Genomic DNA, 27971 nt, shown 5'->3' with positions numbered 1-27971 from the left:
GCGGCGCCCTTGCTGAGGGAGGGGCCCGCGCCGCGGCCAATGGGACGCGTCTTTGTTAGCGGCGGCGCTGCCCGAGCGAGAAGGCTGCGAGGAGCCCGGCGGCGCTGCGGCCTCTGCGGCGTGAGGGGCGCGGGCAGGTGAGGGCGGGCGGCCCCGGGCTCTGGACCCTGCGCCCCGGGCACCCGGCGGGGACAGCGGACGGGCCGAGCCGGGCGCCGCCACCGCGGCGCGGCACTGGGGATTCTCTCTGGGCCCGCTCAGGGGCGGAGCACGGCGGCGACCGCAGCCGCGCGGCGCGGAGGGGTTCGCGCCCGGCCTGCCGCGGTTCCATTTTAAGGGCGGTTCCAGAAGTTGGGGCCCACGGAACGGGTCCCGCGTTGCTCCGTGTCTGGCGGCGGGGAACTCAGGGGTTCCGGCCGCATGTATGGCCGCGCTGCCTGGCAGCGCGCCCGCCCTGTCCCCGCCCTCCCGGGGGAGCGGGGGAGGAGGAGGACGGGAGGGCTGCTTGTGGTGAGCGCTGCCCCCGGCGCTCTCACGGCGCCGTGCTCGGGTTGAGTCAAGGCCTTCGCTGATCCCAGCCACGGTGTTGTGCTCCCGCAGCGCGGCGGTTCTGGGGCCTCGGTTTTGCATTTCGAGTTCCCTGTCTCCCATTTGAGGGCCTGTTTGAAATTTTCTTTGATGCTGCGATTGTTTACTGCACACAGTACCGGTGCCCGTAGGATTTGTCAGATTCCCTTCCTGTAGCATCTGCTCACGAGGCTTTCAAATAGAAAGGTAGGGGCACGAGTGTGGGAATTACCGATGAAGCCAGATTAACTAGGAAAATTTTTATGAGGTCATCTCTAAACAAAATAGTGTTCTTTTACAAAACTTGGGAGGTGAGCTAAGTATTCCTCATCTCCGGGCTTGTGGAACAGGTGAATGAGTTTATTCCTCAAATAAATTTTCAGGATCCCTTCTTCTTATCATTACAGAAAGTATCCGACTGTTTGTTTGTGGCTTCCCGCGGGGTTACAGCTCAGTGCCTCTGAAACGGAAGCTGTAACTTTCTCTTCTGGTTTGTTGTAGTTACGGAAAACACTTAACACAGGAGTCTTCCTGTGAGTTCGGGAGCCCTTCAGTTTCCTGTTTTGTCCTTCAGTTGTGTTTAGAAGGTTTGTGCAAGGCAGAGAAGATTTATTCCATTTACAGTTCTGTTTATGAGTACTTCTTGCCACTGTGTAGAGTTTTTCCTTGAATTTGCATCCTTCAGGATATTGTCCTTGTAATGAACTCTTCCTGTCATGGTGTGCATCGAGTTTGCAGTTCTGCAGCTTTAAGGGATTGAGGGTGTGTGACATTTGTGCCAGACAAGTTGCAGCAGTAGCCTGCCTTGTAGGACAGGGGCTTGATCTGATCTCCATCCCCAAAGCTTCATCTGGGTGAGTCATTCAAACAGGGAACTGCCCAGGAGAAGTGGGGCACTAATTTGGCCTCTTAATGGTGGTGGCAGCAATAATAATGATTCCTTCTCTTATTATTTCCTTGGGTTCTGGTTGCTTTTTCCTGTCTTCATTGCCTGTAAAGTTGCTTGGAAAGCAATGGAGACAATGGCCATGAGTGCTTTGGTCCTTTTTTTTTTCAAATGGTATGTGCCAAGCCCTGTCTCTAAAATTACCTTTCCCTCCCCTCCACTGCCCTCACCAGCTTGTCCCAAACAGTTTTGTTGGTGCCTCTGTGGCAGTGAAGTCAGTGCAAGGCAGCTGGAATCACAAGCTCTCTTCTAAGAACGTTGCATCTGATTATTTATTTGTATATTTCTTTTTACTTTCCAGTTGCCAAAGGCACAACTCTAGGGGTGAAACAAGACTTGAAGTATGTATTTGTACCAGGGAATAGTGTCTTTTTCCTTTTTTTTTATTTCGTTCTTGCTTGTTCCTTGGTGAGTGGCTTTTGTCAGAACATGCCCAGTTCACGTCTGTTTCAATGGAGATGAATTCAGCTGCTATACAAAAATTATCCCATGTTTTCCAAATACACATGAGGATCTTGTCTTTCCTTGAGAAGTTGTTCTCTGCAGGAAATACAGCACAAACAGCTGAGCAGAAGAATTTTCATGTGGAGTAGAGTGTGTTCCATTAGCTGAGTTGCTGGGCCGAGGCTGGAAGCCAGAAGTCTTGGACGGTAATTTTTAAGTACTGCCAGTCTGCATTTTTAGTTGCCTACTGTTGCCTCCTCTAATAGTGACTGGCATCATATAACTTGTTGGCTGAACACTGATATTAGCTCAGTTTGCTCTCTTTTACCTTTTTAATTGTATCTTTTTTCCCCTGCCTTCTGTTGCTGTGGAAGGAAATGCTCATTTATGCTCCTTTATTTCTTCAGCTGTGAGATTGTAAAAATCTGTTTTGCTCTAGCAGGTGGTTGCTGGCAGTGCCACTTTCTCCTGTTATGTGTAAGGCAAGAGGAAGCATTTGGAATAAATCAGCCTGAGCTGGTGGAACACCTACTCTGTCAGAAGCCCCTTTATTTTGTTCCTGGGCTTAACCTGTAGGGTGGGCTTCCAGGCTTATATGGGAGATGTGAGCAACTTCCTGTGGAATAATCTGAAGTACACTGTTAGTACTGCTGAAAACCAACAAAGCTTTTCAACTCTATTTGAAATGGTTGTGCAAGTGTTGCTTTTGCAGCTGAGAGCAGGATTCAGCATTTTCCAGATGGAAGAGTGCGTGCAATCTCTGGGCTGCCGCTCAAGTTGGCATTAGCACTCAGGTTCTTCTTTGGTAGCCCTCTGTTGGAAGCTGGGCCTGAGATCAGCCTGTTTGGCCTTCAGAGGGCTGGAGAAATCAGACCTGTCAGCTCTGAATGATTGAAGCTACTTTTTGTTCTGAATTTGGCTCACAGACCAAGGTCTGCTTTCGTGAAAGCGTGGCGGTGGAAAACACCACCTGTGCTTCTCTGTGGCAGGTAGTGATTACTGGAATTCGCTATCAGATTTTAAAGTGGGGGTAAAAAACCCCAATCTCTGTTACTGAGATACATGTGCAGGCTGGGCTATTTCACCCCAGAAAAGAAAGAACAGCAGAATAAGTTAGACAATCTGGCTCCCTCTGGTTTCTCAGGAGAGCTAATTTAGATATTGGGGGCTGGGGTAGCTGTGCTAAACTTGGTTCCAGTCATTGTTAATAATGAGATTTTAACTTGCCTCTTCATTTTCTGACTCCTGATAAATAAGGAGCAAATCTTTATACAGGGGATTCTGTCTTCCTAGCTACTGTCAAAACCCCTTCTCTTTCTAAATAATTTTCTTCTCTTTGGTGTTCCTTTTATCTAGCAACAGTTTTAGGCACATTGTAGAGCAGCAGAAACAGCTACTCACAAAAATAACCCTGGTTAGACAGACTTGTGAAACATACTTTTCTGCTTGGGTGATAAGAGAAAAAAGTGATTTGGAAGTTATTATAATTAATTCGTTTGAACTTTTGCTCAATTATGCTATATAGGCAGAGATTAAAAATTCATTATTTACTATGGTGCTGTCAAGGAATTAGAAAATAATACATTTATGTCTTCCTCTTTGGCATTTTTTCATAGAATGCTGAGCTAATCTGGGAAACTATGGCACTTACCTTCAGACTGAAGACCTGTGGTTAGAAATTCATTAGTATCTGGAGTATTTAACAAAAAAAATAAGTTCTAGGAGGGTTAAACTACCTGACAAATTTCAAGAACTGTGCAAGTTTCATTTTGAGTTAGGTACTCTGGTAGCTGTTCAGTTTACTGGGAGGGATTATGCATGATGAATTTCATAGAAAAACTAGTAGCAGTTAATTTGTATTGAGGTTTTAAACAATGATTGTTCTATTTTCATCTTCTGTTGAGGTAAACAAATTACTGTTCAAGTATTTCTAAACACTACTTTTCAACTTGCAGGTGGATACAGGCACACAGATGGCAGATAACAGGTATGTTGGGCCGTTCTCCTGAAATTAAATCAAGGTAGTTAGAGCCAAGTGTATATCTGGTGTTCTACAGGAGATGTTTTTGTTGGTTTTTTTAAACCTGTGAAGAGTGGATTACCAGACTTGGATAAGAATAAAATGGCAATATTTTTCTAAATGCTCTAAAGGACTGAAGAGCCTTAGTGTTTCTCCAATCTGTGTAATTTAAGCATGCAAAAAGGCACCTTTTTTCCTAGTATATGTAGTACTTTTTGACCATACGTTATTTTTATGGAACTGTTGCAAATCCATATGTGCTGCTCTTCTGAGTCTTGCAGTGCTGGATAAGCTGGTCTGTCCTGTACCTGATAATAGCCTTTTGCAAATGTGATATCTCTTCTGGTTGTGTGTGTTAGGGTTAATTTCAGCAATATCCAGTGTGCATTTTGTGACCTCTAAACTGGCAGGGAGCACAGGGAATACTGGCTGGCTCTTGACTCATGCTGGGCCCTCTCCTTCTCCAGCACAGGAAGTGAGATTGAAGACCTTACAGCGGGGAGATGGGGAGGCCAGGGACACGTCTTTTAGAATTGGAGTGAATGTTTTTTTCAAAACAGCTTGTTAGAGAAGTTGGAAACTGAGCTTTTATCTCTTGTTCATCTTCCTTTCATACCTGTATCCTTTCTCACGGTTTTCTTCATCACTGACACTAAAAGTGTTTCATATTTTCGTCTGTGAGTAAAAACACTTTCCTGTGCAGAGTTAGTGGCCACATGATTCACAGACTGAATCATACACATGAATGGCCAGCCATTCACTTAATGAGATGAATTTATCTGTCAGAGGTTTTTGTTTTGGACTTATGTTTTGTTTTGAGGTTGGTTGGTTTCTTTTTAGTTTTCACAAGCTTGAGGACATATTTATGTCTTTTATTGGCATACTTCTCTATAAAACATGTCTGTAGTAAACCAAAGTACTTAAATGCTGACATTTGTGTAATGTGGTGCTATTTTAATATGTTACCCTTTGAATTTTTTTAGTAAAACAGAAGATACTGCTTCGGATTCTCTGGAGGCTGCTAAAAATGCAAGTAACAAAAAAGGTATGACATACATAATAGTAGGTGACATTACAAAAGTGTAACAAGCCTTTCCAGTCAAAACTGAAGATGTGTTCACAGCTGAAAGCAAAACAATGTTTTTTAGGCTAACTGTTCATTTTCTGATGTTTTCCATGTTTATTGCAGCCAAAACCAGAGTGAAGGCTGTTACTTTTGTATGTGTTGTGACTGTGGTGCTTTACCATTGCCTGAAATGACCCTCTAGACCCTTACAATAAGGCCTGCGAAGACTGGCTTGTAACAACATGAGTTCTTTGTCAGCATAATTACCAAAATGGGCAGTTCTCTTTGTATGCTAGTTCTTGACTGTCTTGTTCTCAGAAAGTGCATCTTCAGAATGTGTCTTGGAAGTTTTTATTCTCCGTTAGGAAGTCTACAGATAACTGCTGAATAGTGTTTTTCAAATTAATGTTTCTGTGTGCAGAAAAGCTACAGTTCCATTATTTCTCCAGATACTCAAATTTGTAAGTTATAGTGAAATATGTTTCATATGCATGGTCACTGAATGTTCTTTAGGTCTTCCTCATTACCTAATTTTTTTTTTTTCAAGAAGTCCTTTGTGACTGGCAATTGAAAATCACGTGAGAACTGGTAGACACCATTGAATAATTTTTAAAGTCAAGAAGTTGCTTGAGAAAAAACAACAAAGTTCCAAACAAATAAGAAAAACAAAGCAACACACAAATGCAAGTGTATAAAAGCTTCACCATGTTAATGTTTGCTGTGCAGTTTATTGGCTTTTTAATGTCTGGGGAAAAGAGCACTGAGAAAGAATGGAAAGATGTGAAAAGCAAAAGTCTTCACACCATGACGCGGTGTATGGTTATTAGTAAGGGTTTTTAACACCTAACCAGAAGAATTTTAGATCTTATCTCCTGTAGAAGTTGTCTTCTGGGAAGCATTGGATAGTTGAGGAATCTTACAGATTATAAAATCTTCTTGAGGTAACAACTAAGTAGTTGTCAAGGTCACAGTGCTATGTTGGTTATTGTACAGTACACAGAGTTGGAAGGGCTTTTTCAGGAGTCACACTAACTGGATAACAGATGTCTTGGAGGTATAATGCAGTGGTTTTCCTCCTGAAAATTTATATGTGACTTTTAAGGTACAGCTAATACAGAAGGAAAGAAACTTCTGTTTTGTACTTTCTTACATAAGGGGAAAACAGGAAATTTGCCTATGTTGTCAGTGTACTACTTGCTTGTAAAAGCAACTGATAGATTTGCAAAGAGAAGAGTGCTTTTTCTATCATTATCCAACTTTATATTCCTGAAATCTGGTCCTGAAGAAATTGTGTTAGTAGTAAAATACTCACTATTTTCACACCTCAAATAGCAGTGGTGTTATTTGAGGTGTGAAAATAGTATTTTTACTGTGACTGCTGTAAGACACAGTATGACAAAAGCATTATAAATCTATGCAAATTTGTTTAAAAGGACTTTTCTGTCTTCATAGAAAAGCTGGCAGACCAAGTGATGCAAAATCCACAGGTCCTGGCAGCTCTTCAGGAACGTCTTGACAACACATCAGTTACTCCTTCAAGTTACATTGAAACGTAAGTAGTGGGCATGATAAAATACTGAAAGACTGAAGGCATAATAGAATACTATTACTGTGTAATTAAGGTAGAAAATTAGAATAAATGAATCACAGGTTAAGTAAACAATTTTTCTTAGTGAATCATAGTGTCTTACTTGTGGAAGAGAGTGAAGTTTAACCTCATGCAAACTTGCAAACAAGATTTTTTCCCCGTTCAGTATTTACCATGGCCATTTCTTGTTTTGGATAGAAATAACTCCCTCCCCTCCTTTATTTCCTTCTGTAACCCTTGTTCTGACACGGTATGTGCTGCATTGACTGATGGTTTCTATAAGATTGCTGTCCTGGATGTAATGAAAGTTCAGGACTTGTATATCCCTAGTTTGAAGCTTAGTTTTATATTGACTCTAAAGTAGATTTAAATGCTGCCTTTAGTAAATAGTTTTGCTTTTATTTCTTGACTGAGAATAGTTGGTCGTAGACCTCTTCTTGGAAAAAACTCTATATAAAAGTTCTATAAAGAGATCTTTTTACATGACTATGTCCAAGTGTTTAATAATTTAAAGTGCAGATGGGCAGTGTGTGCTTTACGAGTATGACCCATGAATCAAAGCTTTCTCCTGTGGAATGCACATTTATTTTTCATAAATGGATCAACACAAATCTAGTCTCAAAGTTTAGGTGTAAACAAAGGTATTAATTTCAGATCTCTGAACTACACGGGGAGGGTAGTGGCCCCAGGGAATGGAACAGAAGATAACACCTTTGAGAACAACTTGGGTAGGAGAGGATTCTTTCAACTTTTTGGAATAGGTTTTGGAGAAACATGTATGTTTGACATAAGCCTTTTATTTAAAAATTGCATGTAGTTATAAGCAATCTGTTTCTCAGTAATACGTGAAATTATGCTGAGGCAACTAGCTTTTAACCTTAAATCATTTTGATTTTTAGCTTTCCAAAAGCAGTGATAAGAAGAATTGATGCCTTGAAAAAGCTCCAGGTGAAATGTGCCCATATAGAAGCTAAATTCTATGAAGAAGTACATGACTTAGAGAGAAAATATGCAGCACTCTATCAACCTCTTTTTGATAAGGTAGGAAAATTATGTATATAATTTTTATTTCTTTGTTCCTGACAGTTCTGGTTACTTATATATAATTTTACATCTTCAGTTACATTTTTGGTTTATTTTAATCACAGAGAAGAGAGTTTATTAATGGGGAAGCTGAACCCACAGATGCAGAGTCAGAATGGCACAGTGAAAATGAGGATGAAGAAAAACTGGCTGTGAGTATAAGCTGGGTCATCTACTATGGATATATCAGATTGTCAGAGTTAAATTCTCGTTCTTGCCTTGAAAGGATTTTAGTGTCAGTGATGTGTTCTTGTGATGAAGACACTGTTATGGCCAGTGAAAGCTTCTACACCCTTAGTTTAGCCTTTTCTTAAATTTCTGACTTGGAGGAATTGAGGAGTTGCCTTTGTTGGCACTGTTCGTAACCTGTTAACAGCACCTTCCTGCTAATGGGTTCCATTCCAGTGCTACATGAAACCCTAAGATAATAAAGGACTGGTTGGTTCTCTGCCTGTCTCCATTATTTTGGGGGACATCATTAGCTTGCATTTTCATAAATGCAGTTAAGTCATTTTTCACACAGTTATAAAACAATCAAGCTAAGAAAATGTCTTCTTGGCCGGTGGATTTCTACTTGTCCATTGAGTAGGAGCTGTCTAGATTTAGGAGGCGTAAAGTAGTCTGTGGGCTGCCTGTTACTTTTCCAACATCATTTTTGGAGATGTGTGCTCAGGCTTTGTCTCAGAAAAGTGACCTACTTAGAAAACTGCCATTCTGTCAGGTTTTCTGTGCATTTTTTCCTTAGCCTGATTTCTTCTTGTTGTTTTTTTTTCTGTATTCAAAGTGAATTGTTCTTTGTTTTTACTGATCTCCTGAGATGTAGCATGACACAGTGCTCCATGTGCATGAGCAAAAACATTCCTTAGGCTCTGTGTAAATGCAGCATTGACAGGCCATATTCCACACAATAAAATCAGAAACATGTCTAGATGGGAAATAAATTGCAGCTTCGTATTCTTGGCACGTCACAACCCAAGCAACTGCCAGAAACATCTTAAATATCTGCTGCTATCTAGTGGTGTAAATGGAAAGATGCAGCTTTCAGACTGAATTCCCAGGGTTGCTGAGGATTGAGAAATTACTTCCTCATTCTTCCTTTTTTATAACATTTGACATCAGTTATGTGGAGGGCATCCTGTTTCCCAAAATAGTAACAATTAGACACAGCATAATAATGAAAAATACCTAGAAAAAACAACTTCACAAGTATTCTGCAAAATGGGCAAGCTAAAACAGCATTTCAGAGGACAAAGGTGAATTTTAAATTTTTAGATGAAACACCGTAGGTGGCTTATGGAACTACAGAAATGAGATTAATAGAAAAATAGAAATGCATTTATATTTCTTCCTGTTTCTAGAAAGATAGTGTTTTAATTATTTCTGTTGTGTCAAATCAGTGAAGAAGACACTTTTTCTATTTAGTCTTCATATAGAAGAATTTCAAATGAGTTGAAAGTAAATCTGAATTGTGTATATGTTCTGAGTTGTGTAAATAAACCTTGTATGTCTTAACTTCATTTGCAGAGGATTAAACAAAATAAATTTTAAATGTTCCTTATACACAGCTTCAGAGATGGCAATTGTTTTGTACTTCTGTCTCTGTTTATTAAATATGCTAAGAAGTCACAATTTAATTTCTCAGCTGTTTCTGTATTTCTTTCCCAGGGAGAGCTGAAGAATGCAGTGGTAATAGATGAAAAAGCAGAAGAGACAAATGTCAAAGGAATTCCAGACTTCTGGTTTACTATCTTTAGGAATGTAGATATGCTAAGTGAATTAGTACAAGTAAGTTTTTACTCTGAAATGAACAACTTCTGCTGTGTTTAATAAATTGCTGCTTTTCCTGTTAATAGTCAGTCCTTGTGGAGTGTGAGTCAATCCTTGGGTGTAAGACACCAAATCTTTTGAGTCTTTGGAATCCCTGAAGATGCTTGAAATGATGGACAAGCATTTTTAGTTTAATCCATAAAGGATTATTGCTGCAAGGTTATAAGAATACCTTGGATTGGTTGAATTTGTATGAAATAGCTTAGGTAGTTATGCCTGTACTTGTATTAGTGGCTTTTAATGCTGTTGAAGAAGAATTCCCTGGAGCGTGTCTGCCTCTGAATCTCACTGGTAATAAATACCTTGAATGAAGGGACTGTACCTTCAGTAATATATCCCAGCAGCTTTGTTTACTGAAGGTCAGCCCTAAAATGACTGAGAATTTAGCATATAGAATTTGCAACTATGATTAAGAAATTTAGTTTAGCTGAAATTGTTGAATTATTTACAAGGTGTGCTTCTTTGTTAAAGAGAGACTGTTTTTCTAAATATTGCCTGCTGAATTGAATTTTATTTTTTTTCTGCTTAGGAATATGATGAACCTATCTTGAAACATCTGCAGGATATTAAAGTTAAGTTTTCTGAACCAGGACAGCCTATGGTGAGTTTTCTCTGCTTGTTTCTCATGAAGACTGTAGTAATGGAGTGAGAAGCATTCCAAAAAAATCATTCAGCTCTCTTTCGCTGTTGTTGTGTGTGGGGGAGGTTTCTTAAGTTATTATTTTCATGCATTGCCTGTGACAGATTTATCTTCCGCTTTCCTCACTCTCTGCTCTTTCATTCTTAGCCTGGACAGCTCTAACATTACTGTAGTTTCTAGATTAAAATTGTGGCTGAGATCTGCTTAGTTTTTGCTTTCTTTTTCTCTCTCAAATTCAAGTGTAGCTGCTCTTAGTAATACAATTACATGGCTGCTTTTGATTTGAAAATGAATTGTGGGTAAAATTCTGGGTATCAAATATTATATCAAAAGCAACATGACTTGGCAATACTAATTAAAGACAATGATTATAGATACTGTGCCTGTTGAAAAGAATATAAAGTATATTAGACAGTATTTTAAAAGCATAACTTATGAGTATTCTTTAAAGTACTACTTTGTTTTTTTAATTTTGGAAATTTTTTCTTGTTTAAGTTTGATGTACAGAAACTGTGTTTGTTGAAAAGAAGTTGCTCTGCTGCTTATTCATTTTATGCAGACTATACTTATTCCTTGAACTCCCTTTGAAGGGGAGAAAGGGTGAAAGATGGAATTTGGGCCTACACATACTTTCTTTAAATTTCGTCATTCTGGCTTTTTTCTTATATTTGGTATTCTTTGTTTTGCCTTATGGAGCAGTGGTCTTCTGATAATGCCTGAAATAAATGCAAGACAGCCATCATTGAAGATTCACATAAGAAAGATAGAAGGACTTTCTCAGACTAGCTTTTAATGGTTAATAGCAAGTTTTGGGGTTCTTTTGGGTTCTGTTTTTTTATTCCTTATTGTCTTTATTCTGCTAGTACTGAAACACTCAGGCTGATAATTGGCAAGAAAGTAGTATGGCAGAGAAAAACTGATAATTAAGTTTCTAAAGATTGCAGGGCTTAGGAAGAAAATTAGTTGTCTAAGGACAAAGTAAGGTATTCTAAGAAATTGCCTGTTGTGTCTTGAAGCATATCTATTCAGTGGCATTTGGATGAGATTGGAGTAGGGTTTTTTTTGCCTACATAATATTTGTGTTCTCATTCAGCTTTGTTTTATAGTACTTTAAGCTGGAGAGCTCTTTACACACTGGATTTATCTGGTCTTGCACTGTTCGTAACCTTTTGACAGCATTTTTCTGCAAATAGGTTCCATTCCAGTGCTACATTAAATCCAATAATGGAAGGCTGACAAACTCCATGTCCCTTCTGTACTTGGAGACAAAGGATGTGTTCCTAACTGCTTGAGTGAAACCTCCTCTGCAGCTGTGTGTGACTCTCTTTCAACAAAATCTGCAGTTCTTTGTTGAAAATTGGTGCAGCAGTGGTAGTTTGGTACTGTATGAACTTCACATTACCAGTGTGTCATAGATAGATCTGTTGGGGATTAGGTTTTGTTACTGAAGAAATACATGATAATTAGGAATTTTCTGATTTGCTGTTGATCCAAAACAATTAATCATAGTTATGGCACTCCAAAAGTGGATTTACTTGACTGCAATTAAAGTGCTTCAAAGTCCTGTTTGTTATGGCCTGCTCATAGAAACTTTTATCTGCATAAGTGACTCCATTCCTATTTACTTTTACTTATTTATAACCACATGGGTAAACTCATAATGTATTTTATAATTATAATTTCTATTTACATATTTATTTGGAGATCAGGATCCTTAGCTAGCATATTCAGACCTGGATGATGCATCTAGGTATAACTTAAGTAGCTCTCTATAAGGCAGTTTCTTTTTTTTGCACTTCATGAGCACATATTTGATAAAAAAATCCCAGAGATGTCCACATAAAGAGTATTGGAAAGGTTATTACAACACTTCAAATATTATGTGGATCTTGCAGCTTGTCTCCTAATTAGCAGGTGTACAGTGAGATGCTGAAATGCAGCGTGTGCAGATATTTTTGTCTTGCTAGCCCTTGGGATGCTGCATGCTAAGTAGTGCCACTGGTTGATTATTTATAGCCCCAGTGATGGTTTATGGGATTATTTGGGTATGAGTGTTCGTCACTGGTAGTGGATAAGCTAAGTTTGTAACTCTTCCCCTGAGCATGTTTGTCAGAGAGAGATTAGCCTTAGCTGAAAACAGCCTCCAAACCATGCAGCTGTCTCAAATTGCTTTAAAGGGAAGTAAAGCTGAAATAGCCACTGTGAAATCAACACAGATATTCCAGTATACTGCTAGTGTACTGCTGGGTCCCAGTGGCTTCCTGTCCTTAAACAGGGAGCATGGGGGAGGGGGGGGGGGGTGGGGGGGTGGTTGGGAAGGCTGCTGTTGCCATTGGTCTCCATCCCTCCATGACCACTCTCTTAGCAGGTATGAGTCATGTGAGGAGATTCATGGGGTCTTAGGAAGATTAGGGGCCTTTGGGAGATGAGTGAGGGATAAATATCTGTGATGAGCAGGCTGTTGTCCCAAGTTATTTATCTTGTCAATGCATGACAGCCTCAAGAAAAAGCATGGCAAGGCAGACTTGGTGATAACAGGCAGTTTTCTGGCCTGAGTCTGAAGAATGCCTGGGGAAGTATATTCAGGGCCAGTCTTTTGGCAGTTATGTAATCTGTTTTGTATGCAGATTAGGGCTGATTTATAATGCATATTACTGGGAGAGTAAATCAGATATTTAAGGTAACTGTTACACATGCTGTGGCTGGGCAGTGGTGTTGGAAGCTTTGGTTTTCAGTCCTTTTGTTGTGCTGAACTGACCTGCAGATTTCTTCCCCCTTCGAGTCACTAAATCAATACTGCCAAAAACCTTTATTCTTTATTGTTTCCTTTTTCCAAGACAGCTTAAGTTTTAGTGTACTTTAAAACGTGCATAGTTGATCCTGAGTGCGAAGTGAGCATTGTGCAGACAGTTTAGAAACCTTAACTGAAAATTGATGCATCATGGATGCTGTGGTTTTCTGTAACTGGAGCCTTTTGTTCTCCATGTAAGAAACGGAATCTCTGCAAACAGTTTTTGGGTGCCAGAGGAGGTTCAGACATAACTAGAAACACCTGCTTCAGGCTGTAAGCTGTTGAGACATGTTGGTTGTAGGACTCAGTTTATGAAATCAGTGTTCCTTTGCAGGATTTTCTATTAGCAAATGGAAAATAACCCTCTGGTTCCTGGGGGACTATGCTATTTAAATAGACTCTTGCAATCTAAATTGTGCTTTAATTGGAAATAAAGTCTGATTCACTCTCTTAAGATCATGATATTGATCAGACTTGGGGGAGCAGTAGAACCACAGGGTGTTGTTATAATGTTAAAATGACTTCAGAATAACAACTTCATGCCTAGTGCAAGGATGATGAGAGGCTTTATAGGAAATGAAGTCAAGACTTTTCTCAAAATACTCCTAAGGTTGCTTTCAAGACAGCAGTTCTATATGTGAAGGTGAATGAAATTACTAATTATTTGTTTATAATTTGAATCTAAGCCAAGGTTGCTGTAGCTTCTTGCACATTTGAAATTCATTGACATTCATTATCTCCTGCTTCTGCTGTAGTTTCAAATGTGTTTGACATCAAATTACATATTTTTTCCTATTTTCAGAGTTTGATTCATGATAATTATGCTGATGCACTATTTCATAGATGAAAGTTAGTGGTAACATAAAATTTCTTCCAGTCTTTCTCATTAGAGTTCCACTTTGGGCCCAATGACTACTTTTCTAATTCAGTCCTGACAAAAACATACAAGATGAAGTCGGAGCCAGACAAGACAGATCCCTTTTCGTTTGAAGGACCTGAAATAGTTGATTGTGAGGGGTAAGGAAAACTGAAATTCAAAAAAGCTTCTGAAGTACAAGTGGTTTGGTTTTTTTTTTTTTGCTTATTGTGATAATGATTAGTAAAGATAAAATTGTTACTGACTTCAAAGCTGGGAATGTTTGTAGGGATGATGATGTTAGTCTCAGCATGCAGAAGTAACAGATGCAGAGATGGAGATATATTTTAACATTGTGTACATTTTAAATTGGACACCATTTGCATTTAATAGTTCTCTAATTGAGGTAACAAACCTTTTATTTCCAGATAACTGGGTAAATTATTTTTAGTTCTTCTCACAGACTACCCCCCTCCTCAATCTGATAATAGCCTTGGACTCTCTTGGATTCTTGTCATCTCATCAGCAATTTTTATTCCAGCAGGAATTGGTTTATTATTATCAGGCAGGAATGGGTCATGTTTATCATGTGTTCTTTCAGCTTGTTTTGAGGCTAGAACATAAAGGTTATGCAGTTTGATCTTGGCTGCTGTGGCTAGTGCAGCAATTTTTTTAAATTTTATTTTTATTGTGTTTGCAACACACGTTCAGAAAACAGCTGTGGATGGCGAATTCTCATGTCTGTTCTGGAAGCCTGTTGAGTTGAACACCACAGAGTTTTTTTAGGGTAAAAGAATCGTTCCATCCAAGCTAACCCTTACTGTTCCTATCCATGATCTCTACTCTATAACCAAATTCCAGTGCCAGAGCAGAGGTGACACAAATGAAAAATGGCTTTTGTACCCTATTTTTCTTAGCATCCAAGTATTCTTTTCTGTTGGTGGTTATTTGTTTTTTAGGAGGTTTTTTTTGTTTTTAGGGGGTTTTTTTTACCGCTTCAAGGTTGTGTTTTGGTGGTTTGGTTTTTAGGGTTTTTTAATTCACATTTAAGGTATTCCAAATACTTGGTTTTGCAAAGGCATGCTGACAACCTCAAAACCTCTTGACTTTTAGTTCTACATGTTGTTGAATCCAGCGTTCACCCGCAGCAAGGCAAAATGTCTTCTTGGATGTTTAGTGAAAGTTGTGCCTAAGTAACAGACTACTCCTTTTTGAAGAAAAACTTTGGTTCATTACAGCAAAATATTTTCTGTTTAGTATTATAAAGGAATACTTTCCTGGATTGCTCATTTGTCAAAACTTTGATTTCAGTTGATGTATCCTGATGAAGGTGTTAAATATGGTAGAAGTAGAGGAGGAAAGCGTGTCTGTGCCTTTTTGTACAGGTTAAGTATAAAACTGGTGACTTTGGCCATCTGTCTATAGGGCACGGTATTTTTGAGGCATTTAGGGTTATTGTGACACCATTATTTCCATTATAAGAGTATTAGCTGTGTTTGCCCCTCACTATTTGACATGTGCAGCTTTGGGTAAAACTTGTTTGAATGGAAAGAGACTTTTCGTTGAGTGTCAGTTTGTACAGCAGCAGAGTGGAACTGAAAATAGTCTCTTCTCAGCTTGATGTGCTTGGCTGCCAGGTCAGTCTGAGCACTGCTCTTTGGACAGCTCAAACACCCCTCTCCTTGGCCCTTCTTTGGACATGCATTTTTAGGGTAAATGGACACTGCCTTGACCTGTAGTTAAAAGATACAATGTATTGTTTTCTAACAGTCCGACTGGTGAGATTTTTTTTCTGGAATAGCTTAATCATGTCCTTGGTTACAGGACTCCAGTTGTTGGGCCAGAGGTATTGAATTACAGGTGGAGTGACGGCAGTGATTGCTCTGCCAAGACAAACTTGTATAGCATTTTCATTTAGGAAAATATTTGACCTGTCCAAAATACACATAATCTCTAGAACTATGATCCACTTCATCTCTTGTCAAGCAGCTTTATCTAGAGAGTGATAAGCCATCTTGGCCTTGATGTTGCTGCTCAGTTCCTTCTTTTCCCTGGTGCCTTGTGTTAAAATGCTGTTTATCACCTGCTGTCTCTAGGTGTACTATTGACTGGAAGAAAGGAAAAAATGTTACCGTTAAAACAATCAAGAAGAAACAGAAACACAAGGGCCGAGGCACAGTTCGGACAATTACTAAACAAGTACCTAATGATTCATTTTTTAACTTCTTCAGCCCAATAAAGGGTAAGTTTGGAAGTTTAAGAATTTAGGATCCTTAAAATATGCTTTTATATATTTGTATTTATGTGACTTAAACATTCAAACTGTTTATGCTGCTGTATTGTAAAGTTCTTACTAGAGGAAGATTGCAAACTCTTGCCCATCCAAACAGATGATTTTGTTCTGTTGTTATTCTGTAGAATTTGACTAATGGGTGTGCAGTGTAAACAGGAATCATAGTATGGAAAGAGTCTCTCCTATACTCTCTCAAAGAAGTTGACGTGTTTTACCACAGGATGGCTCTGTGCATCAGTTTGTTTCTAACATGCAGAAGAACTCTGTTTCATTATTGGTCAAGTTACAGCACAGCAGTCTCATTGAAACCTCATTGAAACAACACAAAGTGACAGAACTTTGTGTTGTTTCTTCTGGGATTAATTAGTGATCCCTGATACTCTGTACATAATTTTCCCATTTTCCTAGTCTAATGTTAGATGTGTACTCACATTTTAAACAATGCAGATGGATTCCAAAACCATTATTTTTCTATTGGTCCATCTTTCATTGTCCTCTTCTGCAAACATAGATGAGGGAAGTAGTTTATTTTGTGGACTAAAGGGGTCCTACAAGAAAGGTGGTGAGGGACTTTTTGGAAGGGCATGTAGTGACAGGGCAAGTGGAATGGCTTTAGGCCAAAAGAGGGCAGGTTTAGGTTAGATATTAGGAAGAAATTCTTAACTGTGTAAGTGGTGAGACACTGAACAGTTTGGGGCATCCATAACTTCTCTGGGCATTTTTGGAAGTGTTCAAGCCCAGACTGGATGGGGTTTTCACCAGCCTGGTCTTGTGAAAGGTGCTCCTTCCCAGGGTGGTGGGGTTGAAACTTACCTTCAGGGTCCCTTCCAGCCCAAACTGTTCTGTGATTCCAGAGGTGTACTGAACATAATGGTTCTTGATGCTGTTGTGGGCTATTATGAACTACCTGTCCCTCCTAATTACTACTGCAAATGCCCATGTATGTGGGTTAAGAAACATGGGATATGTTGGATTTGATACAGAAATGTCCTTTAATTTTTGTTGCCGCTTTGAGGAAAGCGTGGAGATTCGTCTCCTACTGGTGTTTTGTTGTCCTTTTAAATACTCAAGGGTACACTTTGGAATTAGCAGTATAAGATAAGACACTGACATCTGCTGGCAGTGGATACTTGCATTTTCAGCTTGAGAACTGAGCCAAATCATCACTTTTACATGGTAGTGTAGGGAAGGGAAATACATTTTGATTTGTGTTGGGGTTTTTTCATTGATTTTTTTTTTTTGGTTCTTGGTTAGTTGGTTGTTTTTTTTTTCTTTAAATAAACAAAACACCCACCCTGTTCTATGCTGGTTACAGTACTGGGCCTCTTCTCAACAGTGCTTTACAGATTCATGTCAAAATGTTCATCTATTTAGTTCCAGTTGTTTTGGGGGAGAGGAGGTGATTTGTAGTGCTCCAGCCAAATGAAGTTACTGTAATTCATTAATAGAGAAACCAGTTATGTTGATCCACATGTCCTCCGAACCCATCCTTGTAGAAAGACTATTTCCTGTGCAAAAATCTTTGACATCTAAATGGCATCTTTGATGCTTTAACTACAACACGTGAAATTCTTACGATTTCTGTAGGTTTAACTTAATGGTAATCTGAATTGTCATAGTTTTAATAGCTACCTTGTGAAGCCTTTATAACCTCAGTGTTTACAAGTATGAGAAGGTCTTTATACTGTGTTTTGTCATCTTGAATTTTGAGGTGGGTGAGACTATACAGGCATTTCTTAAATTTGTTGTCTTTTCTTTTTGCAGTATCTGGTGATGGAGAGTCACTGGTAAGTTCTTGAAACAGCACAATTGCTCTTTGCCGCATCCCATCCTTTTTGCCAAGTCACTATGTAGTGACTATAGGGTTCTTTTATTTATTAAGTACTGTGCATTTTTATTGCTATTTTTGCTTTTGACAAAGCTGGGCTTCACATTGATAAAGTGAAAGATACTGTCAACTTCTCCAAGTAATCCATTGACAGTCCGTTCCCTCTTACACAACTTGCTGATCCAAGACATCTCCAGTGTCACTGTTGGGAAGGTCATTATTTTCCCTGCCCACTCAGCAGTACTGTGTGGCTGGTACCTGACTTGAAAAATCAGTCTGGAGCATTCTGAACAGTTCTGCAATGTCAGATGCCAGAGCCAGCCAAGTCTGTATGAGCTTTTTAATGAAAGGTGCCTTGGCAGGACACTAACCTCTGTGTAAAAAGTAGGAAGCTTGTACAGAAAATCTCAATTCTGCAAATCTAGATTTAGCTTTTATTGTTACAAAATATACTGAAAGTACCTGTGACCTGAAGCTTGGTGATAACACTTTGATGTTTTCCCAAACCTGTTACTTTGAAATATTTTCATCTGCTTCTGTGTATCACATCACATTTTCAGTAGAAAACTCAAATTGATTTGTCTTACAGGATGAAGACTCAGAATTCACTTTAGCAGCAGATTTTGAAATTGGCCATTTCTTCCGTGAAAGGATAGTCCCTCGTGCTGTGCTGTATTTCACTGGAGAAGCTATAGAAGATGATGATAATGTAAGTATACAATTAGCATTTTGTTTTTTAGTCAGCACATAGAAACATACTTCTCCTTTGCTGATTAGACTAGGGTGAAGTATTAATTACATGAGAATAACAAAAAAAAAAAAACAACCCTGAAGAGATTTTTGCTGCTTGGGGATAGGAAAGGGTCATTGCTTGCTATAAGTTATTAATCAGCTTCTGGAAGGGGCTTCGTTTCAGTTACAGTGTTTGAATATGCTACACCTATTACTGCAGAAGTTTTTATGCAAATACTAGCAGAGCTAATAAAACCTTGGGTTTGTTTTTCAGTTTGAAGAAGATGAAGAAGGTGAAGAGGAGGTGAGATGCACACTATTTTTTATAGATTACTGATTACCTATTCCATTCCAGTGCCAGGAATAATTCTATGTGGAGCAGAAGACAGTTGTTCATAAATGTTATTGTTCATGGTACTTTTTTCTAAAAGAGTTCAGCATTCATGACTTGCAAAACTGCCTGGTTTTTCCTTTTCATAAAAGTACTTTCTGCAAGAGCATATATGCATTTATTTATCAGTATTTTGAAAGCTGTTTTCTGACATGAGTTAAAAATTAAAGACAAGCTTTTTTTTCCTAGAGTGCTGCATGGTAAATATCTTTTCCTTAGGTGGTAGTGGAATTTCAGCTGCCAGCTTTTAGTTGTCATAAGCTTGAAGACTGGGTCTTACCAAATGCAAAGTGAAAAAGGGGAAGTGTGCAACTGCTCAGCATAAATAATTTAGGCTGGCTCTGGTCTATTTGCAATAATGTTGTATGAACACAAACACACTATGAAAGGCTTTGCACAAAACCACTAAGTGTTACCACACTTAGATGAACTAATATCCTTTACATTTTTTGCTTTACTGCTTTTGCTGTGCTGTTCTTACTGATTTGTCAAAGGTACATCCCTGATTGTTGTCAGCTTCAGCATAGCAGAGTACATCAGTGGTTATCAAGCTGATCTAATGTGAGCTGGCAGCCTTCAGCATGCAGTCTTTTTTTCTTCTCTGTGCTTAGGCTGTTTGGTGACTAAACATTTTCATATTTTTATTTTTTTAAGCTGGGTATTGCTAGAAGCATGTATGTGTATTTTTAATTGGTTTCCAGTGCCAGATGTTATCATTTGGATGTAGTTGTGTGTAAAACTGAGTGCAGAAATCCTGCACAGGAATGCATAGCCTGTCCACAGTAATCTAAATAAAGTGGCTCTTTGGAGGGAGACTGAAATAAACAACAAAATCAGGCATATATGACCTATTAAAAGAACTAAAATTCCAAATAATTTGTTAGGTAGAAGTTTAAAAATTGCTGTGGGACTGCAGCAGCAGTGTACATAGAAAGGTTGCCTTAAGCCATACTAAGACCTTTATATCATGTTTTAAAGATTTTGTATTTAAGACTCTTAGGATGCTGAATTCTTTTAAATCAGCCCAGTGCTGACATCTGAAACACTCTGGAATACAGTGATAATTTGCTAGTTTGCTTTTTGTCCATTACAAAAAGTTGCACTTTTAACCTATTTTAATTTCTGTTAGTTTATCTCTATTTTGTCATAGGAGTTGGAGGGGGAAGAGGAGGGAGAAGAGGAGGAAGATGCAGAGACTGATCCTAAGGTAAGGACTTTTGTAGGCTTAGTCATAACACAGGCTATAATCATGAGCAGTGTAGTTAAGGGTATGATAGTTTGTGAAAAGATCAATCAAAAAAACACCCTAGCTTCTGACTGAAATGTTTTTATTATCTTCAAAGAAACGTTAATATTTCCATCAGTTGAGAAAATGCAGGTTTTTGCTTCCAATATGCACTAAGATCATTTCCAATTTGTGTGCCTTTGCTTCTTAATGGCATCTCGTGTAATGCTGATATAGTTTTCCTTCAGAAAGGTCATATTTAGATGTTCTTTGGCTGGACTTCAAGCTAGAATTAGTCTGACAAATCTAAACTAGCTTGTTTGTTTATGTTGTTTTCCTTAAAATGGTTCTTTATCGTTGTCCTGATGGCTGCAGGTTAGACTCTACATGTTTGTACTCGGTTAGAAATCAAAAAAAGTCAATCCTCAACTTTGAATTTTAAACTTTGATACCTGGCTTAAAATTCAGCCTTGAGGGTTAGTTTTCCTTCTGATAGGTATTTTTCAGTTCTTCAGTTATGGTAAATGCTTATATTTAGCAAAGCTGGGACAGTGATGACAGACTTTTGTTCGTGTAGTTCTTAAAACATCATATAAGCTTTCAATTTTTTATAAAGACAGGTGAAAAAGTGAAAGGCATGCAAAACTGCTTGATCTTTGGATGAAAGTCTTAACAGCAGCTTGACATGTCACTCTTCTGGTATAGTTTCATACATCATCATACCATTAGTAAATAGTTTTTGTCACTATCAAGAGTCAAGTTTGTTTTTCTTTATTGAGAAATTATGTATAAAGAAAGTCTGTCTTGTACAAAGATCAATCAAACAGGGTTAGATTGGCAAAAGTCAATATTCTGACTGCTCTGTAGGATTCAGATGCAGTGGTGTACCTGTAAAGGGAAAAAGTTGGACAGCTGAGAAACAATGGGAGTTCTACATCAACATATGTTAGTGTGAAGTATCCTTCTAGAGGATTTGGTATTCTGTAGGGGAAAAAACGCTGACGTTATCTTGAAAGGTTATGGTTGTTGCCTCCTGTATTATTTTGTACATTTCACTTTTCATCCATGCTGACAGTTCCTTTCAATTTTTTCCCATTTAGGTGTAATATAAGTCTGTTATTCATTCATACATTTCTAGGTAAGGTGGAATTCCATTCATACCTAACTTCCAAGAATCCCATTTGTAGTCATGTAATGTGGTTTGTTTTCTAGGGGTTTCTGTTTTGTTTTTGTTTTTTGGTTTTTTTTTTTCCTTGTATGGGGAAAAGAAATGGGGGAATGGTGACTTCAGAGTTTAGATTTTATTAGTAAAAAATAGAAAGAAATGGATGTAGGGATGAGTGCCTTTAAATCATATAATTAAAATAGATTTTTCAGAATGACTCTCTGCCTTCTTGGCACACTTCCTGCTTTGCCTTTGTAGCAATCAAACTGTATTTCATATACACATGGTAAAAGATACTGAGACCTGTTATACTATTTTTCCTCATTTTATTTCTTAAATATCTTCTCTGCTCTTCCTAAACTCTTCTAAGTCTTCAGCTTACTCTCAGTATGCCTTTTCCAGCATCTTGTTTATGCTGCCTGACAAAGGCAGGCAGTCACTCTTAGAAACCTTTTCTTGATCTCTCATGATTCTGCTCAAGTACTGTTCTTCTGCTCATCTGTCTCTTTATTTAAAAGAAGAAAGAAAAATTTCCTTCTGTTGTATACTGTCATCTTTCACCTTTCATCCTGTTCCTCACAGAGAACAATGCTTACAACAGCCTCCATACTTCTTCTCCCCCTGTATTTTAGGCTTGTGTCTTTTTATTTTAATTATTTAGAAGAAGCTGTAATCCTTCCAGCTCACTCTCTCTGCATAGATAATGCCCTTCCTTTCCTTTGTTAAACTCAAAATGGAGCTGTGCTTCTGTATTGGTTTTTGGTGCCTCAGCCTATGTGCACTGGTGGTTCACCTGCAGCAGTAGAACAAACATCTGTCACAGTGGCTTGTCTGTTGTCCTGCTGCAGTCTGTTACACAGATGTGTTTTCCCTCCCTACAGTTAAAATTGTTAGCCATTGGCTCCAATTTTTCAAGTCAATTTGAATTATTTTATTTTGTTTTTTGACAATGATACCCCAGTCCTGTCCTGTGTTCCATTCTTTCTCCTATTTGTCCATTTTCTGGTCCTCTTTTTCCGTGTTCCTTGCCTTTCTTTGCCTCCAGTTCCCACTCCCTGCTTTTCTTATCTAGAATAGTTTTCTTTTCCATGTACACAAAAATAATTGGTCTGTTTTCCTTTCAAATCCAGTTTCTCCTTTTCAGTCATTTCCATATTACTGCCTCCTTTATTGTTGTAGTACATTCGCTGCATGTCAACACTTTCTGCTTTGTAAACTTTTCCTCCTTCCTTCATGTGAGTTTTAAGTACATTTGAGTTGTTCAGATACAACCAGATCATTATCTTTTCTTACACAAAGCACTTGTGCCATGTATAAGCTGTGGCTTTGGAAGACTGAGCAGTCAGATGATTGAAGTAGCTTTAGAAGATGCTATGAAACTGGATAATGTAGCTGGTTTTGTCTAGTGCGTTTTTCTGTGTGTTTGCATGTCCCATTCCTTTAGCTGCCTTTATTTCACCTTGCTGAGGCTGTGCTTGAATTGAGAAGTAGCTGACAGGGTAATGCAGAGTGCTGGTTTGAATCATGAGCAAAAGAGCTGCTCTGTGTGTGAGAGACTGCATGGACTTCAAGATCCTTTGTCTTCTGGGTTACAGTGGCAGGACCTGTCAGCAGCAAATTCATTTCCAGAATCTGTTGTGGAGGCAGGCAGTTTGAGTTAGGGTTGCTTACTTAACTCCAGCTAGCTCTGGGTTTACATTCTGAGATCCTTACTTTTTCTCCTCCAGTAACAGAGAATGGGAAATAAAGATAAAATTCAGTTTTAGGTCCCATAATTGGACTTTTCCATTGAAGATATTTCAGAAAGGCTTTCTACCTTCTCTACTGGAAAGGACATCATATTTAGTGCCTGCTGCCTGCCTTAATACTGCTGTTGGCAGCAGAGTTCATGGGGAGTCAGATGAGATCTTGTTGATCTGCCTCTTCCTGAATGGCCACCTTACCAGATGGGAAGCTTCCCAAAAAGTGAATTGGAAAAGTAAAGAGATAAAGACTTGATTGCTCTTTGACTCACCTAGGAATGTATTTTGCCTAGTGTGTTTAAACACTGAAGACTAACAGAAATTCAGCGTTTCCTTTAGGATGTCTTTTGAAAAAACAAAATTGGTAAAATAAAAGGCATGGAAATTTTGGGCTTATGTTTCCAGCCTCCAGGGCACCAGTTTAACTGGATGGGCAGACAGAGTGGGGTTTGTGTAGGAAAGTCAAGAAAGCAGTATTAACTCAGACCTGCTTTCTTCTCTGTTTTAGCTCTATGTTCCTGCATATTTTAGGTGCAATTTTTAATTCTGAGAAAGTGATGCAATAAGTGAGTGGGAGTAACAAAAATCTATATATTGATCTTTGTTAGCAAAAGAGAAAAAATAGGTGGGAGTCTCACTCAGCTTGCTCATGTCCCTTGGAATGATATCTCAAACTGAAATTCAAGGCCCAGAGCAGTCTAATCTCCTTGCACAGAATAAGTGAATATGAAATACTTTTTATATCTTAAAAAAATTTAAATCCTACCAATTTTAAGACAAGCTTAAGTCTGCTTATGGTTACTGTAAATAATTTGTTTACAATCAGAACAATTCTTGTCTCTGTAGCCCTGGTAGTGATCTTGAGTATGTGTGTTTACTGCTAAATTTATTTTTAAATAAGATGCAATTCCTCCTTATCTTTGCCAGTTCAGGTCTCTCTGGTGTTTATTGCCTGGCCACTGCACTTCACTACCTTTCTAAGATATCATGGGAAGTTAATTTAGGGAAATAGAGCATGAATGGAAACCTTGCCAGGATGGGGTGATAAACAGCACAGGGGCTAAGGCAGATCGGTGGTAGTGGTTGGCTGACCCAGTGTCATCAAGTCTGGGCTCTGCAGGAAGAGCAGGCTCGGGCTTTAAAGCCCAGCCTGAGGGAGTGTGGATGTCAACTCTCCATCCCACTCACAGCTTGGGAGTCTGGACCCTGATCTTACAGGACCAGCAAAGGCCAGAGATGAGTTTCATTGTGCATGTGCCTGCTGGAGCAGCTGTAACTGGAAGGGAATTGTGGTCTCTTTGTGCTGGTGTCCTCTGGGATCGGGCTGTGAGATGCTTTGCATGAGGCTGAGCGAAGCTGACAGCAGTGTGGAGCTCACATGCTGGCTTCCTCAGCAAGGGCAGTGCTGTGGGTTAAAGTGGTGGGAAAACATGGATTATGTTGGAGTCTGGATCTGAAATACTGCCTTGATACTTAGGGCCTCCTTAAACATTCTGTATATAGGGCCAACACAGATACATCCTCAAGTGTAACCTAAAAATAGCAGTATTTGTCTCAAAATCCTTCAACAACTGACTCAGATCCAGGAACCCCTCAAACTATTTTTTTTTTGTCTGAGAGCAGTAATCAACACTGAAAGGTTCTTAGAAAAGAACTTTGTGATCTCTGTGACTCAGTTTTTACAGGATAAACAGTTACATGTAGTAAATATGATTTAAGTGTTTACAGAAATAAGGATAATGGAGTTTATTAGAAAATACAACAAGTGTTTTGGTTGATCATTAATATTTGGCAGAAATGGTTGCAGTGGTCAACCCAGGTGTGTCTTGATCTAAATATAACAGGTGACTAGGAGGGAAGGAGGGAGGTGGAATGATTTTAGAAAGTACATTTTTAAATAGCAGATTTGTTATTTTATCATGGCTCTTATCCAGAAGGCAAAGAGGAGAGGAAGTGATGCTGCCTGCACACTACTCTGGCCATGTTCAAATTCCAAACAGTTTAAAGGAGAATACGGCCTTTAGGAAACTTTAGATTAAAATGCTGCTGTGTTTTGCCTTCCCCTCAATAAAAAGGAATAGTATGCAATGTACTTCCAGTGGCAGATAAATTTTAAGAGCAAGAATTCTAATTTTGTTTTGTGTAAACATACCCCTTTTCCTGTATTTAGTCCCCAGTCAGTGCAATGTAATTCACATTGGTGTTACTTGGAACTTCAGGCAGATGAGAGAGAACAAAGCTAAAGTTAGCCAGGTGTGCTGGGTGAGTAATACCACGAGGAAGAAGTCTGAAAGGTTTCTGGCACATCTGTTCATTTCGCTGTAATGCTGAATTGCAGTGGGAATGGTAGTGACCACTGTGACTGTAAAGCAGTTTTGGTGAGGAACAGAGAAACAGCCTGGTTTTAGTGCAGGTTATTGGGGCAAAACTTCATGATAAGGAAGTTTAAATTAGTTGCACCCATTCTTCCTCGCTAGAGGCAAAATGTTTCAGTTGTCTTAGCTCTTGGTTACTTGATGTATACTGAGCTTGGCATTGGTACATATTGTATAACATAAAAACCTCTTCTTTAGGATAGTAACTAAGAAACATTGTACTTTGCATCAGTGACGTTCAGGGTGTTGTGTTTTATACCTGTATTTTTCTTCACTAGACTGCAGCAGGTTTCTGTGACTGCTATTTGTGTATAATAAACTATATTAAGAATGGTAAAGGGAGAAGCAAAGTGGAAATTCACTGAATAAATTCTCCTGCTTTCTAAGAATGTTATTTAACAATGGAAAAAAAGCAAGAAGTGCGGTGTAAACCTGAAGTTCTTAGCTGTTTGAGTACTTGTTCTCATTCCCAAATACATTTCCTTTTGCCAAAGGGGAAGTTGTTTAGCTACCTAATGAAAGTGTTTCTACTTTTACATATTCAGATTAACATATGGACTTCTTGCCCAGTGTTAAATTGTTGAATAGTTACCTGCTGGTGATGCAGAACCTAGAAGAAATCAACACATTAATTACATTTTTATCGCCTTAGCAGAAAGGGAAAGGCTCCTAAGGAAAAACTCAGACGTGCTGCAGAATAAGCAGCCTGCCTTCCTCCCTCCTCAGAGCTGGAGGAGGTGGCAGTTTATTGTTAAGATTGTTTAATAGGGCTGGAAGTCAAAATAGAGCCTGTGGTTGAGGGGAGTAGGTGGTGGTTTGCTTTCTTGTTTGTGTGAACTGTGGCCTACAGGATGCAGTGTTAACAGCACAAAAATAGATAAAAAATTATGGGGTGCCAAGCAGCTGGGGGCAAGGGGAAACCCAGTAAATATGGTGACTCTGTTGGACCTTTCTGATATAGCTTGAATTTTCATGTAGCATTTTTGTACATGCTAGTGATACCCAGTTAATTCAGAACTGCATAGCCAGTTTCTCTGTATTTGTCAAAGTGTTTTCTTTTATGCCAATTTGATTTTTAACTGTTTATTTTCTCTTTTTCCCTTTATGCAGAAAGAGTCCAGCCAACCTGCTGAATGCAAACAACAGTAATAAGGAAATACCACTTGGAAGTGATATTTGAACAACTTGTAACAAATAGTTGGATACCTGGCCTGCAGTTCAGGATATTCTATCGCTGCAGCACAATCTTATTAACAATGCTTAAAATTAATTTGTTTTAAAATGCATGATTTTCACTAACTTTATTGCTTAACATGTACAGTGGCAACTTCAATGCATTTGGGAAATATGAGGTTTAAATAAAGCACACTCTACAGCCGTTGGTACACTGTAGCTAAGTATGTCAATAGGCCTTTAGAGAGCCTTTTGCCCTATGCATAGGGGAATAGTCCAGACTACCATGTGAGGATTATCCATTTTCTTGCTCGACATTGAAAATCGTGGAATAGCAATGTGCTGAGAAGCTAAAGTAAATGGATTACATGTATGGTAGCTGAAACAGATAGAGCAATATGACTTTTTTGCTAGTTCCCTCCCCCATTTTTTAATGTTTCTTGCAACCTACAGATTGAACTAGTGCTTGAGCTGCTTTAAATGTCATATTTATTATCTCAGTACAACAAGTTGAGTTGAAGTAATTTTACTTCATTGAAGAGGGTGTCATATTTGAGACTTAGTTGTTCATCTTACTATTTATTTATTCATGTTTGTAAGTACTTTGACAGAATTAGTGCTTTTTAATAGTTTTTAATATACTTGAAAAATCTTCTTCCTCTTTTGCATACAATATGGGTACTTGTAAAACAGGTAATTCAAAGTGGTCTCAATGTAGTAGTCTAGACAAAAGAAACAAACTCACATCAAAATGACAACTCTTCTGGATGAAGATCAAAATATAAAGGCCAAACTTGCTGTTGGTGGAAGTGGGTTGCAGCCAAAGAACCAGACAATTTCCAGTAGTCTTATTGCTTAGTGTCCAGCATGAAGGACCTATCACTATGAACACGGAAATCTATCAAAATGAGTCAGTTCAATAAATCTGAAGTTTGGGTGTCTTACTTGCAACACTGAAATTATTCCATTCCATAGTTTGTTTTATTTCAAGTTCTGAAGTCTGCAAAACTACGTTTTGTTGTTGTGTGGCACTTACAGTACACGTTTCTAGTTTCAGCATCCATTACCAACCTCTGGCAGCAGTTGAATAGCAGCTGTATCAACACTGTGACCAGGCATGTAGAGTGCTCCAGCCTTACCTTACACATTTGTAACTTAATACGGTGTTTTCAATTTGTACAGAATAGATAGAATATTCTATTAAAGTTGTGAAACATGA

General features: G+C 38.7%; 1 protein-coding gene across 3 annotated transcripts; it reads left to right on the top strand.

Annotated features, from left to right (window-relative positions):
- Positions 1–28: 28 nt before the first annotated feature.
- Positions 29–27971, top strand: NAP1L4 (nucleosome assembly protein 1 like 4). 3 transcript variants are annotated; one of them, XM_084207919.1, is made up of 16 exons: positions 29–137; positions 3913–3944; positions 4961–5021; positions 6494–6595; positions 7531–7672; positions 7780–7866; positions 9380–9499; positions 10071–10142; positions 13850–13989; positions 15925–16070; positions 17886–17908; positions 18539–18658; positions 18956–18985; positions 20223–20279; positions 21398–21435; positions 26690–27971. In XM_084207919.1, the coding sequence occupies exons 1-15, from the start codon at positions 40–42 to the stop codon at positions 21401–21403; spliced, it is 1236 nt and encodes a 411-aa protein (XP_084064045.1). In that variant the 5' UTR covers positions 29–39; the 3' UTR covers positions 21404–21435; positions 26690–27971. The 3 variants fall into 3 exon arrangements, with proteins under 3 accessions (XP_084064045.1, XP_084064046.1, XP_084064047.1); XM_084207921.1 differs by lacking the exon at positions 21398–21435 and having other exon boundaries at positions 32–137; positions 4961–5022; positions 6496–6595; XM_084207920.1 differs by lacking the exons at positions 21398–21435; positions 26690–27971 and having other exon boundaries at positions 20202–20279.

Source organism: Fringilla coelebs (assembly GCF_963513975.1).
Source record: "Fringilla coelebs genome assembly, chromosome: 6".
NCBI classification, from domain to species: domain Eukaryota; kingdom Metazoa; phylum Chordata; class Aves; order Passeriformes; family Fringillidae; genus Fringilla; species Fringilla coelebs.
Note: the sequence above shows the minus strand (reverse complement) of the source record. Positions and strands in the feature narration are given on the sequence as shown.

Coding starts and splice junctions, on each gene's coding strand:
- NAP1L4 (XM_084207919.1), top strand. CDS start 40: ATGGGACGCGTCTTTGTTAGCGGCGGCGCTGCCCGAGCGAGAAGGCTG. Junction 10,143..13,849: donor CTGAACCAGGACAGCCTATG/GTGAGTTTTCTC, acceptor AATTTCTTCCAG/TCTTTCTCATTAGAGTTCCA. Junction 13,990..15,924: donor GAAATAGTTGATTGTGAGGG/GTAAGGAAAACT, acceptor TGCTGTCTCTAG/GTGTACTATTGACTGGAAGA.